This window comes from Crassostrea angulata, unplaced genomic scaffold (assembly GCF_025612915.1).
Source record: "Crassostrea angulata isolate pt1a10 unplaced genomic scaffold, ASM2561291v2 HiC_scaffold_257, whole genome shotgun sequence".
NCBI lineage: Eukaryota > Metazoa > Mollusca > Bivalvia > Ostreida > Ostreidae > Magallana > Magallana angulata.
Genome location: NW_026441810.1, coordinates 367067 through 386856, shown reverse-complemented (window position 1 = coordinate 386856; position 19790 = coordinate 367067). Strand labels below are relative to the sequence as shown.

At 31.9% G+C, this 19790-nt stretch overlaps 1 protein-coding gene across 1 annotated transcript in view; it reads right to left on the bottom strand.

Moving 5' to 3' along the window:
- LOC128169908 (uncharacterized) overlaps positions 1 to 19790 on the bottom strand; it is a 319330-nt gene that overhangs the window by 19828 nt on the left and 279712 nt on the right. Inside the window, exons 6-7 of the mRNA XM_052835942.1 lie at positions 14456 to 14532; positions 10905 to 11052 (exon numbers count right to left, since the gene is read on the bottom strand). Of these exons, the coding sequence (XP_052691902.1) occupies positions 10905 to 11052; positions 14456 to 14532 (225 nt within the window). The remainder of the gene's footprint in view (positions 1 to 10904; positions 11053 to 14455; positions 14533 to 19790) is intronic.

The window sequence follows — 19790 nt, the reverse complement described above, 5'->3', positions numbered from 1 at the left end:
ATGATCGCGCCAAGGTGCGAATGTCAGACCGTACGCCTTTAAAACCTTTATATCGTTATCGTCAATAACTTGTCAGCGGGATTAATTTAAGCATTAAGGTTGTGTCCTGTAAACTTATTTGAAAGATTTTATTGTATATCACAGTCTACATCAGCAACCTTTTGTTTGATGAAGTGGGGAGTCCTCTCACGTTGTCGAGTAAAAAAAATCGCTAAGCCTAATTTCTTTCACTCACGACCCACCTTACTCAAAGAATATGACGTCATGTAAACAAACTTGTTCTGTACTTAAGTTTGAAATACTTCAAATGAAATTTACTGATATTTTCTAAGTGAATGGACCATTCACCGAACATTTCTATAAAAATACCGGACTTATTGTTGAAGTAATGACGTTTTCTTGTGTGCTGTAAACAAATAGGAATATTATGCGGTGGCAAAAGGTGCTACTTTGTTACCATGGCCTTTTGAGAGCTCGAGAGAGAAGTATGGCGAATATATATCTTGTTTTTAATCATTTGCCAAATCGAAGAATAGTTTCAAGAAGCTCAAGGTATGTAGTCTGAATGAGGAAAATTTATATAAAACTTACAAATACGGGGGAAACAAAAGGAAAACATCAGCCAACAGTATACGGTAGGCCTAAATACAGTTGACGGTAGACCTATAGCGCAGTGAAAACAAGAATGATGACGTCCTATATTCATTATCAATTTAATAATTTATCAGAACTTATTAAAGATATTAGTTTTTTGTAATGAAATTTACTGAAGATTAATTCATCTCATTTTGTCTGATTGTCGTCATCGAAAATTGATTATACGGCAAATATAACCGCATCTGCCCGACTGAAACCACAACTAAAACTCGTCACAAAACGGGAAATTTAACTATCAATGCAGGCCTCACACAAAATGTAATTATGTTTAAAACTTTTCTCTTTTTAATTATATTTGCTCGAGGACTGCGCTCTATATACATTTTTAAATTTTATAGTAAAAATTGCCTTGAATATGTTAATTTCCGGTATACATCGTGCATTAAGCGGATGCCGGTGTTGCTTAGCAACGCTTTGCACGATTATTTTTACGGATTTATCGCTTACACTTAACATCATATTCGTAATTATGCATTTATCTACTTCTCATAAACAACTTGAAAACTGTTGGAATTTTTGTTGTTACTATACCATTACAACCGTACCTAGTTCTATAAATTTGACAAGTTGAAAATCAGATAAGACTTCTTCCTGAAAGCTTTTCCCTTACGCTTACGGTATGTTCACAATGCGTTTAGCTTTCACTCACCGTTAAGATTAAAATCATCTTCATCTCCATTCGAAACTCCGAAGTTAAAAAATCATTTAAGAAAACAACAACAATTACAAACTAGAATTGTTTTGTCTTCAACAAAAAGTAAGGGCTTTTCGAAAGCACTGTTCCCCTTATTTTATATAAAATATCAGTAAAAAACTTTGTTATTTATTTCTTATATCTTTCAAAGTATTGATATATCCAGTTGCTAAAATAAATACATATAAGTAGTTCAATGTCAAAAAAAAGATAATTCCAGAACTTTGAAATTAGATTTACTCTTAATTTTTAGAAAATATTTTCAAAAAACCATATAAAGTTAGAATTCATTACTAAGCAACAAAACTAGGTATGCCTAGGTAAGAAGGTAACTCTTTCGAAATAAAAGTTTGAATTTTAAAAAAGTTGTGATCTATAGGCCCTTAAAATCCCAATAAGGAGTCAAAAAGTGGTTCTCGGATCATCATTCTCAGATTGTACTCGTTACTTTGAACAATCAACCAAAGAAAATTTAAAATTGGATAAAAAATAAAATATTACAACTAAAGGCTGTTTTAAACGTTGTCCACTGCAGACCCCTTATTTTTTCGAAGTGTCAACCCAAAACCTTTTTCCGCTCTGCGCATTTACAGTGTCATTACACAAATTTTACTTCAAAGCGTTTTGAGAAAAACTCTTATTGACGATCTTCATCTACTCATAAATCTGAAAGTACACAACTGTTTTTATTAAAACTTGGATATTATGATAATTCCTCCTATCTAAAAAATATTTAGGCGTTTTGTAAAATTCCTAAGGTTTTTCTTTTTTATTCTTTTTCACCCCCCCCCCCCCTTCAATTTGGGGCTTTATATCTCAAAACTGTAATATATAGAAAAATACCTTTCCTTACAATTTTGTACAACTAGACAAGAAACACCTTATTCTAAAACTTAAATGCTCTTTCTAAAAAATTAAGCAGTATATTGTTTTAATTTAGTTTTCATTATTTTCCTGGACAAAACCTAAAACACCGGAACCAGAATCCCAAAACTTTACATACGCGTGTCATCAAAATGCCTTATGACTATTTCATAATTGTTTCAATGTGTCTTTCCGTTTTTTTTAATAATAGGTAATCACAGATTACAAAGCTCAACGAGACGAGGCATCACCCTTATGAGACTTCACCTTTATGAGACCACCTTTATTATATTAAATGAAAATCATACTTTATGATCTTGGATATTCATGGATTCTGTTTTGACACAATATCGTATATCATATGTTAAAAAATTGTATGATAATCATATGTTAATATGTTAATCAATACAATAATATAAAATTAAATATTGCATCCTATCATATTTACAACATATATCATATAATACAATAAAATACCATATAAAACAATGATAATATATGCTATTGTAACGTATGATATGACATTATATTGTGTTATACGTTATTGTATTTGATCACATAATACAATATCATAATATATAAAACAATATAATATTATATTACAATAGCATATTACCTAATACATCATAACATTGAAACATATATTATATTGTATAATATAGCATGATACGATATTATATTATATTACAGTATCATATAAACAATTTCATGGGATATAATTCTATATTACAGAAACTTATATCATATTATACAATATCGTATGATGCAATATTATAGAATATACAATATTGAATCATAGGATACAATATTATATTTTTTAATTGTATCATTTTTGAAACATAATATGATATTGTATCATATGGTACAATATAATTTGATACAACATTGTATCATATCAAATGATACAATATTATGTGATAAAGTAAAATATATAATACAACATTATATTATACATATTGTATCATATGATATATTAATATATTTTGCAATATCATACAATACATTTCATGTGATGTGATCATATATCATATTATAAAACATATATCATATTATACAATATCGTATGATACTATATTATATAATATTACAGTATCATATTATACAATTTCATGTGATATAATTCTATATTACAGAAACTTATATCATATTATACAATATCGTATGATGCAATATTATAGAATATACAATATTGAATCATAGGATACAATATTATATTTTTCAATATCTAATGTAATAGTATCATTTGATAAAATAATAAATTAATAATACAATATAATATTATACAATATTGTATCATAATATTCAATACTATACATAACGATATCATGTTACAATATCATAACATAAAATATCAACAAAATTGTTAAATATCATATCGTATCATATAACTTTTTATAATATTGCATACGATAATATATTGTATTATTTTGAACAATATTGTTTCATACCATACAATACTATATCATAGGAATCATGTTATATCATTTATCATCAAACACATCTATCTATCGAGCAGGTTTGAGTAAGGTATGAGATTTTTTAGCATCCTCGATAATGGAGATCAGGCTCTGCATCCGAAGCAACCTCTGCGTTTCATTTATAATTTAGTTAAATCAACTATGCAAGCTATCATCTATAAAACATGTGACCTGTTCCAAAAAAACTTAACCATATCCAGCATCTGAAACCTATGGCTCAGACTCAGCATTCAAGCAGCCTGTCAGGTGCATCAGTATCATAAGACGCACCATCCATGGAGGTCTGGTGTAGTTAGGACAAGTAATAACTAAGAAATAATCATCAGAGGGCACCTGTTTCAAAAACTTATACAGCTCAAAAAACCTTAACCTCCTCCAGCTTCCGCAACCTATGGCTCAGATTCAGCATTCAAGCCTGTCTGGTGCATCAGTATCATAAGACGCACCATCCATGGAAGTCTGGTGAAGTTAGGACAAGTAGTAACTAAGATACAATCATCAGAGGGCACCTGCAACAAAAACTTTAACCAGCTCTAAAAACCTTAACCTCTTTCAGCATCTATAACCTATAGCTCAGATTCAGCACTTAAGCCTGTCTGAAGCATCAGTATCATAAGACACACAATCCATGCAAGTTTGGTGAAGTACGGACCAGCAGTAACTTAGATATTGCTATCAAAGGGCACCTGCAACAAAAACTTTCACCTGCTCCAAAAACCTTAACCTCCTCCAGCATCCGAAACCTATAGCTCAGATTCAGCACTCAAGCCTGTCAAGTGCATCAGTATCATACGACACACCATCCATGCAAGTTTGGTGAAGTAACTGCAGTAACTTAGATATTGCTATCAAAGGGCACCTGCAACAAAAACTTTAACCTAGTCCAACAACCTTAACCTCCTCCAGCATCTGAAATTTAGGACTAAGATTCAGCATCCAAGTCTTTCAAGTCCATAAGTAGGTCCAGATGCATCATCCATGCAAGTTTGGTGAAGATAGGACAAGTAATAGCTTAGATACAGGACCTGCAACAAAAACTTTAACCAGGTGCGAACACCGACGCCGAAGCCGAGGGTATAGCATAAGCTCCCCCTGACTTCGTCTTGGTGAGCTAAAAATCGCTGACGAAAGTTTGTCGAGTATAAAAAAAATAACTAGTGGGTATTTTTTTTAATAAAAAACACGTGTCCCCTTCTCTTTAAGGAGTGTAATATGGGGCAAATTAAATAAGTGAAAAAGATTGATGTTAGCTTTATGTTTATATCATCCATATTTGTTACAAAGTCATTATTTTAGGAATATTTTCATGATAATTGACCCCAAGATCCAAAAAGGTCAAGGTCAAAAAGTTGGCTTTTGTTCACTCTTTTGCTAGATCATCAAACTATGGTTTAAGTTTAAAGTCTATCTGTCAAAGAATTTTGAAGTTATAGTCTGAAAAAAAAATGATTTTTTTTCTGAATTTAACCTTGAGTTAGGAAAAGGATCCATGTAAAAAAAGAATTAACAAGGGTACGTCTCATGGTATTTAAGTTCTATATCTGTGATACAATTTTAAAGTCTGTATGTTTAAGGAATCTCGTGTTACGATTTGCACAATATTTTTTTAGAAAATGAATTAACTTGAGGCACAATATTGGTCAAGGTAAAAAAATTATGATACTATGCACTCTTACTCAATACCGTCTATGTTTTAAGTTAAAAGTGCTAATGTCAAAAGGTATCTAAGTTACAACCCAGAATTTATTTTAGTATTTTTTCTTAATTTGACCTTGAGTAAACAAGGTCAAGGTCAAATATTAATCAAAAGTTCACCTCAGTGTATTTTTATGTTCTTTGTTTAAAGTTTGAAGCCCTTCTGTCAAAGTATATTTAGAAGTTGAACAATGATTTTTTTTCTAATTTGACCTTTTAATAAAATGTTTAGGTCCAGGTTAAAAATGTTGATAAGGTTCAGTTAGAATATATACCATCTATTAATGATTTAAAAGTTAAAAGTCTGTATGTTGAAGGAGTCCTGTGTTATGGTCCGGACAATATTTTTTATAAAACACTTGACCTTGAAGAGCATAAGTATAACAATTGCTTAAATAAGAACTTAAAAGTAATGCAACGTCAAAAGAAAGATTACTCCATAACTGTTTCAAGATAAACTTTTTATTTCGTTAAGAACATCTATAACAGTAAACACTTTTTATCGGACCCAAGACTTGGTATGCTCAGAGTATTGATCTTTAAACGCCCTTACAGCAAAGCGGGATAAGTCTTATTAATTCTTTTTGTTATTGTTTTTTTTTTTACAAAAGTACCCTTTAGGCTCTTAAAACCCGTATAAGGAGTCAAAAGGGGCCCCTCTGACCGTTATGTTTAAATGGTAGTCCAATAAGTCGAAAAAGGTTATAACTACCGAATGAAAATGAAAGAAAGTTACCATTAAAGGTATGTTTTTAACGGTGGCCCCTGCATATTTTTTTCGAATTGTCTACTCAAAACCTTTTCCGGTCTGCGGATTGTGTGTGTCATTATACAGATGAAATGTTGTAACATTTATTTAAATTATTTTTGAGAAAACGAATGACGCGTGACTTTTGTTTAACATTGACACTCATATAAACGATTTTCATCGACCTATAAAACGGGAAGTAGTCAATATATTCAAATGAAAATCGGAAAATATGTTATATCTGTCTATTTAAGTATAGGTGATTTTTTTTTTCATTCCCCCTTTTCCAAAGTTTGAGGCACATTATCTAAAAAATTATAAGATATATGAAAATGTTTGCACTAATAAATTAGTAAAGGGTGTTAAGAAAGTTCGTTCTGTATAAAATCGACAAAAAATAAATTGATAAAAACAATATTTCTGTGTCAAATTCACACTGGTTATACTAAAGGATTTTCTCTCACATATCAGCAGTTATCCTCCCCTAAGTGCACTCTCTGGTGGTGTCATAGAGTGATGAAAATATTTATGTCTACTATGTCATCAAACAAAATGACGAGTTCGGAGAAAAGGCAGACGTCTTGCACAAGTGTCGACACTGTCAACGAACGAGCCCAGGCTTTGAGTTTATTAGATGCAGGATTGGGTGTGAAGGATGTGGCTAAACAACTGTGTAAAAGTGAGCGATGGTAACAAAGTTGGAGACGCAGCTGGCGAGAGGAAAATAAACAGCTCACCGTCCAACCGAGATCGGGCCGACTGTCGAAAATAGTAGGCATAGTAAAAAGGAAAGTTGAGAACATACAATACATTGAGGAAAATCTACAAGAAAATGAAGCAAGGAACTCAAGAACTCGGGCTATAATGTAAGTCATGTGACTGTGTTAAATAATTTACGAAAAGTAAAAAATTGAAGGCATTCACACGATCATGAAATAAGTTTCTAACGAAAACACAACGTCAGAAAAGATTAAAATTTGCTCGTGATTACAAGCACTTGACAGCTAAAGACCGGAAGAACTACATCTTCAGTGACAAATCTACAAAATATCTGTTTCTTGTTCCGAACCGACAAGACGATGTTAAGTGGGGGTCCAAGTCGGACGAGGAACCCGACGTCAGCTGCGTCAAGTCAAGCGCCAAAGTCATGATCTGGGTGCAAAGTGAGTTACTGGCTTGTCAAAGCTACACATTGTTCCAACCGGCAAAACTATAAGTGCAACATATTATTCAAAACCTTTTCCGGTCTGCGGATTGTGTGTGTCATTATACAGATGAAATGTTGTAACATTTATTTGAATTATTTTTGTGAAAACGAATGACGCGTGACTTGTTTAACATTGACACTCATATAAACGATAGAAAATCTCTTGAGTAGTCTGGACAGTGAGGCCTACAAGGATCCACGCCCGACATCCATGGACTAATTACGCCGCCGTCTTCAACGAGCATGGAGGAAGATACCTCAGAAACATTTGATTTCTTTAATTCATTCAATGCCAAACAGAATTAAAAATGTACTGAAAAACAAAAGTGGCTTATCTGGTTATTAAAAAAAAATACACACGAGTTAATTTTTTATAAATGAATCTAGGCACAGTAAAAAACGGAACGAACTTTCTTGAATGCTCTGAAAAAGTGAACTGAAAAAGTAAGGAATATATTGCCTTTTATTTAATTTTCGTATTTTCCGTGAAAAAAAAAAATCACAAAAGTACCGGAACCGGAAGTCCAAAACCTTACAAACGCGAATTGTCAGAATTTGCTCTAAGACCATTGTTAAATTGTATCAATGTGTGTTTCTGTTTCAGTATTTGTTTCCGTTTTCAAAAAATCGCTGATAGAAATTCTGTTAAAAATATTAATAAAAAAAGACGGAAACACTAGGTCTTTTCGACCGAAAATTGAAAAGCCCTAATTAATCAAAACAAAAACAGTAAATACATGTAACTAGACACGATCCCGTTGCGAGCAACGAGGGGGACTTCCGTACGATTTTAAAAGTTGAGATACATGTAGAATAGTAGATCACTATTTATATAATAGTGTTGTGTTGTGCATATACTATGCCTAAATAGTAGTCAGGGTTTGATACATAGTGCACGGGCCGGAAGCGAGTGCACTATGTATCAAATCCAGACACCATTGTTATTATCATACCGACTGTTGAATATACTGACGTGCTTTGCTATATTTAAGTAGCTGTGACGTTCGAGTGTTGACAAGTCCCTATAAATTATCACTGGAAAAGCAAGCTTTTTCGGTTTTTTTCTTCAAATAAATCAATTGATTTGATTATTTATTTAATAACCAAGATTTATGTTCTTTTCAAGAAATGAGAGACGTTTTGCCTTACCGAGAAAACTCGAAATGTTTAGCAGACGAAATCTTATTGAATTTTTTTATTGTACAGCAAAACTCGAATATAACGAATACGGATATAGCAAATATACGACTATAACAAATTATTATTCATGTCCCGGCAGATTTCTTTTATAAACCTATAGAACATTGATGTATACTATAAAGAATTTACGGCTATAACAAAGTAATTTTAAGACCCCCGCTGGCAAAGTTTACACGTGTTTTATCATTTTTTAAACTAATTTTTTCCATTTCAAATTTCATTGAAGAAAGATGCAATTTTAAGATGCATTTATAAAATACTCAAATTCAAATAGTATACGGAATTGTTTTTTAAAATTGAAATGAAATGGTTATATTGACATTTTTTTGTAAATGACAGTAATACTAATTTTATAACTTACGACAGTTAAGAAAACTGTTAGCCGAAAAAACCCTTAATCATTTAATAACGAATTTTCATTAGTTTGTACTGTCTTTAGATACTTCATTTTTTAAAATTAGATCCAAACTTAGAAAGTTGCCCTTCATTTTAATCCTGGTTGTATACTTCCTTTGGTAAACAGCTTGTATGTAAAGTCCGATTGTGATAGAGTTATGCACCTATTCCAATTAATTTCAGTTTCCGTTCGCAGATGTTTTAATTATTTGCAGTTTCCATTCATTTGCTTTACAGATGTTTCCAAGGGAGGGGACATTAGTGTTTCACATACATCTCTTGTTTTTGTTTTAAAGATCATTGAAATTTGAAAATATAAATTACAAAATTGACAATTTTATTCAGCGTCAAATAAAGATAAGATCCTACTTGTAAAAACTAAATAAAATGGAATAAAGAAGTTTGTTTTAAGGAGGTTGACATCTGAAATTATAGTAATGTCAATCATGCGAAACCCCTTGGATATAAAACCGGGGATCTAAAATGTTCATTTATTTTATTAGGACCCATGTCACATGACATGTTTTTGGGAATATAGGCTCCAAACAGAAATGCTAATTTTTTGATTGATTTTTTTTAATTGACATGAAAAATGATAATTTGAAGAAATCTAAAAAAAAATTTATAGTTTGAACTATCATTTAGTCATGATATTAATACAGTATAAAGTTGATCACATGAAGTGACTCTAAAACTAAAATCTAACTCTTGCTTTACTGGTGGCTCCAAAGGTCAGTACATAATGCATACAACAACAGATGTAAATACATTTTGGATTAATCAATTATATCGCAAATGAAAAAAAATATATAATAATGTCATCTTTTAAAATATTTGAAAACAAATAGACATACAATTAATGTCTCATTTAAAAGTAAAACAAGTATGGGTCACATCTCAGAAATTTTAGATATAGCATGAAATAAGCTAATTTTAGGCCAACATTGGAGTTAACTTTTTCTTACTTCTACCAAATATTAGCTAAATATGCCAAATTATATCGATAGTAATATCAAATTATTGTTTTAATATGTTTTTTTAAAACGTCTGCGCTTTAAACTAAGAAGCTATAGTAACAGTACTCTAAAATTAGTGAGTTATGAAAATTGTTCATTTCCTTCTTGAAAACCTTCCGTTACAAAATATACTACCTTACTATACTATGTAAAATGTGTTTATTAAATTTTCTTCAATATAATATATCTGGCTTTGTAAAATATAAATATACTACTAGATTAAATATGTGATGGAGAATTTTTAGACTAGAGTTGACCAGAAATGTCTACCCAAAACATAAGGAACGAACCTCTAAAAGTTATTTTTTTGGTACAGCATATCTATTAAGACGTTGCTTTCACCTAGAAAACTGGTTGATGATTCCACTTTGAAACTTATTGGGTCATCAACATGGCATCAACGTTGACATGTTGTTTAGGTGTCAACTCTCAGCTTTGCTTTAATATTTAATAAGAGTTGAACAACGTTCCGACTTTAAATCAACCACTTGGTTAGGTCTTTTGAAGACGAAATCATAAGTTAAAATGTTACAATTATCATCCTTAATTATATTCATAAAGACGTAGGTACAAACGTATATTTTAATCAACTTAAAGCAATGCATTTAGTTAAAGAGATACATGAATATCATTTATTTTTTTTTTATTTTTATTTTAATGTATGCACGAACTCGGTTATCCCTATCTTTGGAAAAAATTGTGCAAAATAGTGCAATGAGTTTGTGTATGTTAAATTTTCAATAAATAATTCAAATCCCTTAGCATATACAATGCAAAAGTTGAAGATGCACAAACTATAAACCATACATGGCATGTTTTTGCTGGATATAAGATATATTTTCAAGCTACTAACATGTACATTTAGTCATTTGTAATAACTAAACACGTCTCCTCTAAAAATGACGGAACGCAAATGATTCATAAATAGTCAAATAATCTTTACATGTACCAGTACAGAAGGTCATGAAGTTTTTTCTCAGATCGAGTTCGTCTTTCAGGAACTGTAACCCCTTCGGGGAGCCATAACATCCTGTGTCATCCGTCATTTGACTGGTCAGTATCAACGTATCCACTTCAAGTTTCCGCAGGGCCTCCACCTACAGACAACAAGTCCGAAACAAATAAAATTAAAAACAAAAAAACCTTTTAGAACGATTTTATAACATCATTTTAACTTCTCCACTTCAAAGATCAGGAAAGCCCTCACCTACAAACAACAAGTCATAACACAAATAATAATAATCAAATAATGTTGGGGAAAAGCTTCATCACAATAGAGGTCAACAAGTAAAAGACGACAAGAGGCCAATGGACCACATCGCTCATCTGACCAAAAACCAATCAAATAAGCATTTCACTAATAAAATATTTCGACAAATAAGTATAATAAATCTGGCAAAAAAGGTTGAAAGATCTTCAAATTTTATAAACATACTATTATTTTAAGCACCAAACCTCTCTTATTGTTGTAACATTTGTAAAAAGATGTGTTCTCTTTTTCTTCGCATTAGTACTGATTTTAAAATCCCACCTTTGGGGCTTTTTCCACCATAAATCTTGTTTCGATTATAAATTTCCCCTTTGATAATTATCATCGAGCATCATATCGATACTACATCGTGTCTTGGACATAACTCGTTAGACGCCCTCCAAACCTTCCCACTTATATCAGACGGAGGGCATCTCGAATGAAAATGAGCATACGGTGTAGTATGGGGTGCTGCAAAGGTTTAGGGAGTGATTAAAGTTTGACTCAGCGGTGATAACAAATTCCGGAATTAGAGCTATCGTATACTCTAACAGGTAAGTATAATGCTCGATGATGAGTTATGACCAAACTCTCGTAGTATCGATATCGATGATATCGTCGATATTGTATCGATATCGATTCACTGATTTCAATATAATAGAACTTAAATGCATATATACACAACTACAGCTGTCCAAATTCAACGTCCATATCTAACGTCGATATCGTCGATATCGATGAACCGTATTGATATCGATTTTCTTTGTCCTAAACTAAACTTGTCCATATTCATGATGATATCGACATATCGTATCGATATCGAGTTGCACATGTACACAACTACAGCTGTCAATATTTAACGTCGATATCGTCGATGTCGACGATATCGTATCGATATGCATATGTATAGAACACAGTATGTCCATCTTTAACGTCGATATCGACGATACCGTATCAAAATTTATTTTTCTTTGTTTACAACTTAAGTTGTTCATATTTCATGTCGATATCGTATCGATATCGTTTTGCATATAAACACAACTGCAACTCACTATATTTTAAAGTCGATGTCGTTGATATCGACGATATCGTAACGATATCGATTGACATATATACACAACAAAAGCAATTTGCTTTTGTGCAGAATGTTATCAAATACTTTGGAAAACTGTACCATGCTTATCTTTAGATTTGACTATCTTGACGATCACAATTTTATCATTTTAAAATCCTTTAAACCCATCATTTAGTTTTCTTCTCATTGTTATTTTTTAAATTTTATTACCGATAATTTAAACAGAATTCATAAATGTAAATATTGAGGTTGATATTGTCATTGTTTAAATGCAATTATAAAGATCGCTATTTTTTAGAATATGGTCATTTTGTGCACGATATCGCCTATAAATAGTAAGCCTTAAAACTTATGTGTCGATATCGACGTCGATTTCGTCATTTGGTGAACGATATTGTCGATATCGACAATAAAATTGATTCTGCAACTTCAGCAGTGTATGTCTATATCGATGTCGATATCATCAAGTTGTGTACGATATCGTCGATATCGACATCATAATTGGTTTAGAATTTTTTAAATTCGATATCGATATCGTCATTTTGTTTTTTGTTTTTCGCGAATTAACGCGAAACTTTCGCAAATAAACGCGTAACTTTAATAAAATTATTGATATTTCATAGAAGAACCCCTATGAAGAATAATTACTGAAAACAAATATATTAATTTAAATAAATAATATTATATAAAGATGTAAATGAATTAGATTTAACCTTAAACAAATTAACATAAACATGTAAAATCAAATGTAGGAAATCTTTAAAATCTTTGTACTGATTTTCAAAGGACATACTGCATCGCGATTCTCACATTCTAATGGGCACTGTATTATTGAAAATGAGGCAGTGGCATATTTTAGTTATAACAGTTTTAATTCGAAGTAAACGTTTTATTAAGTATCATTTTAGAATTTAAAAGATATCATTGTTTAAAACGTTATAATATATGTTATATCACCGCGACATAAATTAACGTCTAGTTTAATGTCAGAAAGATAAGTCAAGCTGTGAATTGAAATTTTTAAGCTGTTGTCCAAATCTGGATGGCGTAAATTTGTATTCTAAATTTATCACATGTCACTTGAAAATTAATACTAAGATTTTAAAGGTTTCCGACGGTTGAATTCATATCAATTTTATAAGAAAAAGATAATCAATGAATGCCTGTTCGAACACAGTGTCGGCGAACAAATGAAAATCGTAATATGATGTTCAAACTTATAATCTACTTAGGACATACACTGTATAACATATTAAAAGTTATAAAGTTTTCTCAGATTTATTAATATCTATATGTAAAAAAGATAATTTTGTCTTCATTAATCAACGTAACACGGATATTATAATGATAATTATGAACTAGACCTGTTTTTCTCTCCAACAAAAAGGAAGGGCTTTTCGACAGCCCTTTAAACCCCTTGTTTAAATTCTAATATTTGTTCTCAAAATCTGTATATTATTAAATGAGACCAAAAACCATGAACATATACCCACACGTTAACATTTAAAAAATTAAATGCCCGAAGAAAGACAACTCTAGAATTTTATATCCAACTACATCGTTTGTTTCTCGAAGAAAAGTTCTAAAAAATTCATATGTAAGAAAAAAACTCAACTATAATTCAAAAGTTTTGGTAGGCCAATAGCTCTGATGCCAATCATTTATTAAGCAAAGCGAGATAACTCTTGAAATTTTATTTTTTTTGAATTATGATAAAGTTATATTATTTTTCCCTTAAAACCCTTACAAGGAGTCAAAAAGTGGCCCCTCGGACCATAATTTTTAAATTGTACTATTTATTCTGAACTTGTAACCGAAAAGATTTTGAAAATCGGATGAGAAAATGTTCAATAGTACTAAATTACATTTTCTTAAAAGGAGGCTTGGCCCTGTATTTCAATAAACTTGAAATCCCTTTACCCGGGGATGCTTTTATGCCAAGTATAGTAGTATAGTGTAAATCAGCTTAGCGGTTCTGGAGCCGAACAAAAAATATGAAAAGTTTACGATAACGATGGCAGACAACAGGTAAATCTTGATTAGAAAAGCTCACTTAAGACTTCGGATCTTGGGAGCTAACAATACACATCTACATTCGAAGAAAGGTGTTTACTTAGATATAAAACTGAGAATCACACGATATATTTCTCTATTAACAAAAGATGAAATATCTCACCAAAACTTTAAGCTGAACTCCAGCATCCTCAAAAACAAGTCCTGATCTATCTATGTTTGCTGGAGATTTTTTTTCACCTACATCGTTGAAAAGAAGAGACAGGTTAATTTGATCTATGACATGTAACATGCAATTTGATGTTCTTAAGGTACTCCTACCCTCAGGGGAAAAATGAAGATATTATTTTCCCAGTTATTGTGCAGCATTTTTTAGGACTTGTTTTCATGATAAAGAATTGATAATTATTTACCATTGTATCCAGGTAATCTTAGGAAATATTCCATATATAGTAAACAAAAAGAATGATATCAGTTTCAGCAGATTGTATTTGATACAGTGTATTTTGATTTTTCTCTACATAAAAAATTACCATCGGGATGATTGAATTATAAAGATAATAATTAAAAGTATTACATCCGGTAAAATATACAACATAATGACTGAAATGAATTTACAATCAATTTTTACAATCTAGAGTCATATCTCTTCATTGAAGTTAGACACAGCAGTAATGAAAGATGTGCCTTTAGTGAATCTTGGCTTGCCCTGAAAAGTCTCTGTATATAAGTTGTGTATCTCATCATAGCCACATTGATATGCTATTTGTAGATGTTTGAAATTTAGTTCTGAAAAAGATATCTTTTTACACATGCTGTCAGAAATAATATGATTTTCAAGTAATGGCATACGAGTATGTAGATTCTTTTTTATGTTTCCATCTGCTTTATGTTATCAATAATGTACCTCGTACTAAAACTTAACTGAAGATATAATGAGTCAATATTGTGATGCTCAACAACTCTCTGGACATAGCTACAGTCTTCGACTGAATTATGTGCACTGTAAGTGCATCCAGGAGTATACTTTACCAAAGTCTCCACAGAAAAGTGCACATGGGATCCAGATGCATGTTTTTTAGCATTTGCAAGGTGTCACTAAAGCCACAGATAATCTTTTCACGTTCTACCTTCCCACTCTTCAGTACGGATCTACCAAAAATAAGGCTGTCAAAGTTCCTTGCATTATGTGCGAACAGTACTGGATGTTCCATACCCGAATTCCTCAGTCAATCACAAAATTATGTCAGGTATTTTTCTAGAGAAACAGCTGGTACATGGACACTATTCTTTTACAAAGATGTACCATCGTAAGTCAGTCTTGTGATTTGTGATGCCATTACATGACATTTATGTTGGTTGTTGGAAAAACATACTGATTGAATTCAGCTTATCCACACCTTGTTGCCAATTGAATGATGTCAGCTGATAATACTGAAAAATGTGTGTATATACATGTTATATCAGGTAATACCATGGGCATTATAGAAAAACATTATGTAACATATTTGTACAAAAGTATAATATGATATTCTACAGTGTGCTACACAAACCTAAACCCGTCGTCCCCAGATAAAAATAAACCATGCTGTATCAATAGGGATGTAGTGGAGTTTGTTGAAGTTGTTCAGGAGTTGGTGGTATGGTTTCCATGTCACTCGCTGTAATGCTACTGGAAGTAAAATACACACCACTTCTGTTTGTTTCTGATGATGATGCAGCAGTAAAAGCAGATTTCTTTAGTTCAACTCTCCTTTTCTTGAATTCCTTAGTACAATATTTCTCTGAATTGCTCTCCCGTTTCAGCTTTTTCGGTCAGCGTGTTTAACTGTGAAGGACCCAGGTGAAAAGCTCAATGCTTCATTTATCTATAAAATAACAGGACAGAAATATCATAAAGATATTAGCACACGGTAGATATATATATATATCTAGATAAATAGAGAGAGAAAGGTATGGGAAGATGGAGAACTAACAGGGTCACATAATGTGGTCCTATATTTTTTTTTGCAGGTAGCTGGAAAAACTCGGGTGTTGCTAAAACGCGGAACGGAAAACGGAAAATCTTATCTAATGTTATTTACTGCATAGATTGGTTAATCATGCTAAAAACGATTTACTTAATGTAATTTTAATTTTTTTTGAAAGATAAGCAATATTAGATTATTAATTCAAGAATAATTATTTCACTAGATATTCATATCTACCTCGGGGTTCAAGCGAATCCTTTTCAAAAGCATTCACAATTCTCATTATTCTTGATTAAAAACGTCCACTTCTAGCTTATCAGCTGATTTTAATACACGACTGAAAGTAAAGAAGTCTACGGTGTTTTGAATTTCAACGGACCCGGAGGATAACGTTGAAAAATTGTGCGAGGTCTTCTGAGTAACTTACAAATGGAGAAAACATGTCAACATTCGCTGTAAGAAATCTGTTTTCGATCCTGTGAATTTTTCCGATTAAAAAAATGATAATGTGTTAATGAAGTTTTGTTGGATATTTCCCGTTTTATCTACTTCAATTGTATCTTTTACAGGTAAGTGTATTTTTTGAAATCGTCCAAATGTGCTGCATGAATATTTTGGGATCGACAGACTATAGTCCCAATTTATAATCGGAAAATCAAACCAGGCAACGTCTAGAACTCTTTATTCGGATCATATGTATATAGCTGCAGGAATAAACAACTGCCAAGAATTACAAACGTAAACAAAATTACATTGCTAAAAAAATAGTTTCACTAAGTACCGGGTATTTTAAATGTCGTATGTCGTTCGGTTTTTTTTCTTCATTTCAATGATACTGTATCGTCTGTATGATTTAAGATCGTATAGAGAACCGAAAATTCAATGTTGATGTAAGTATAAATATAAAAATACTCATTGAACTATTTCATTAACTGCGTACGTTACTTTGATATGCCAGCAATACCATATATGAAAAATAAGAAAAAAGTTGTAGCTATTTTGCTCGTTCAATCATGTTAATGTTTCACAATTCGTATAAATTTGATTTTTTTCGTTTCGTACTCAATTAAAGCCAAATGAATACAATGCTATATTTGATAGACATTCATAAGAATATTAACAAGGCAGCAACATGTTCAAAATCATTCATTAGATATGAATAAATGACACAAAGTAAATCGCTCTTGGCCAGTCTATATCCTTTTAAAGCGATAAACGTGACATGATATTTTCAGTTTTCCTTTCCGTTCCGCTTTCCGTTCCGTTTACCGTTCCGCGTTTTAGCAACACCCGCAGCAACTCTGCTATTGATACTCTCTGAACCAGAGTAAAAATTGTTTTTTGGGGGGAATTTTTCTTGCAACAATTTGATTGAAGCATTTATTGTTCTATTTGCTCTCTAATGAAGAAAGTTTGTCACTTTGTTGACTGTGAATCTTCTCTGCTGGATGAAACAGCATCTAAAAAACATTTTCTTATATGGTTTAAAACTTTTGTACATAGAATCCTCCTGTATTTTTCTTTCTGTAGTGTAAACAGATGGTTTGTGAAGTTCTTCAAAGTGTGGTTCTTATCACTGCACTTTTCTATCACTGGATTTACTTCTGATCTTATTTTGCAAATAGAACTGGTGTCATAATCCATAACTTATGTTCTAACTTTATGTCCCTTACTTTCAGTATTTTAATGATGATGGCTGCCATTGCTGGATCCATCGATTTTGGACCATTTCTTTCTGCAGTTATGATATTTTTCACAAGATTCGTTTTTGTAGTAACTGCAAGTTCTGCATGTTTTGGGCATTACACCGAATCCTACTACTTCGCCAGTTTTACTGCCAATCATTAATGAGTGTCCTAAGAATTATGTAAAACAAATTGTAAATACAACCATGTAATGCCTTATGTCACTGAGTTAATACATGTTTAAGTTCAATATGCACTGAAATTTATACTTTCATATTTTACAAATGAAGTTTTCAGAGGTCAAGTGTATATATTTTACATGCACAAAAATTACTTGAGAGACTATTGTAGTTTCTACTACTTTCTGGCTGTTGCCACCCAGCATCATAAGAGAGCACCAATCCACTTTACTTAAAATAAATATCAATATACAATATGACAAATAACAATTTCATTTGCTCGCTCACATGTATTTGCTATACAAACATTCTGAGAGTATTGCATAAGCAATACACGTCCCCTACCGGTTTGTGGAAATTGTGAGAACAATGCACTGTTATGCAGAATATCGAACCCGAACATTAAACAATTGGAATATAAAAAATTAATTTTTTCGAAAATGTGTCAACCAGACGCTACAAAAGTGTAAACTTGATCTGTAGTTTGACATTTTGAAGCTGTTCAGCAAATTCATATTATTCCTCAAACACATAAAGAAAAAAAAGTGTGGAAAACTGAAGTTGAACAGACAGACAGACGGACGCAGAGGACAGCTATAGTCCCCTCCGGTGAAACCCGGTAGGGGACTTATAAAACACAGAGTCCCTGTAATAAAATAATTACGTTTATGTTATTGAACTTGGTAATTAAAATGATATCAGCAACTATATACTCAATTTCTCGTTATACTTGGCTATAAAAAAAATAATCTAGAACTACATACAATACCAATGTAACAATGTGCATATCCAAGGATATCGTACCGATTTATGGAATCGAGCTGAGTCTAATAATAATCTCTGGGCAATGCAGCTGTCATATTTACCTATACATGGAACAGTGTCGTATTTCAATTAAAAAGTACATGACATACTAGAGGATAGAATACAGCGTTACAAATAAAATTCAACATTACGTTTTCATTATTTATGAAGTAAAATTATCAGAATACTAAGTTAATATATAAGTTTGGCAGACTATAAAAATATTTACTCATTCAATCATTCAAAAGAGGAAATTTTAGTAAGAGATAAAACTACTTACTGACTCTGCGTTCTGTAATAACTTTATGTAAGTGGCATGTTCTGTCTACGCCCCAAGTCGTAACTGGTCTGGTCACTCTCAGAACCTGTTACCTAGTTTTTATAAAATGCACGATTCCGCTAAAGTAGTTAGGCCAATCAAATACGTTGATATTTTTACAATTGTCTCGTCGGTCAGGTCGTTTACTTTACTTGCTGTGATGAAGTAAACTAATGCGTAAAATTGTGTAGCTACGGTATATAACAATATAAACCTTGATTCATGTGCTTCGTATGGTATTGCTTTATAACAGGAATTCTTCCTTCTAGGGCAGGGGCGGTTTCGCGCTCTCTCAAATTTCTTGGAGTGAAAATTGGTATGTTGGGCGTCGAAAATATCTTTGAAACCACAGCTTCTCCAATGCAGAATAGGTTAAAGATGTAATAAAAAATTGATTTTCACATATGCTATGCATGCACTTACTACTGCGGCAAGGGATACATCCTCTTTTCTACTCTAAATATATACTAGTAGGAGTGCTGGTACTTGTAAATTACAATTCTACAACACTGTATGTACCTATATATGACCAGATGAGAAA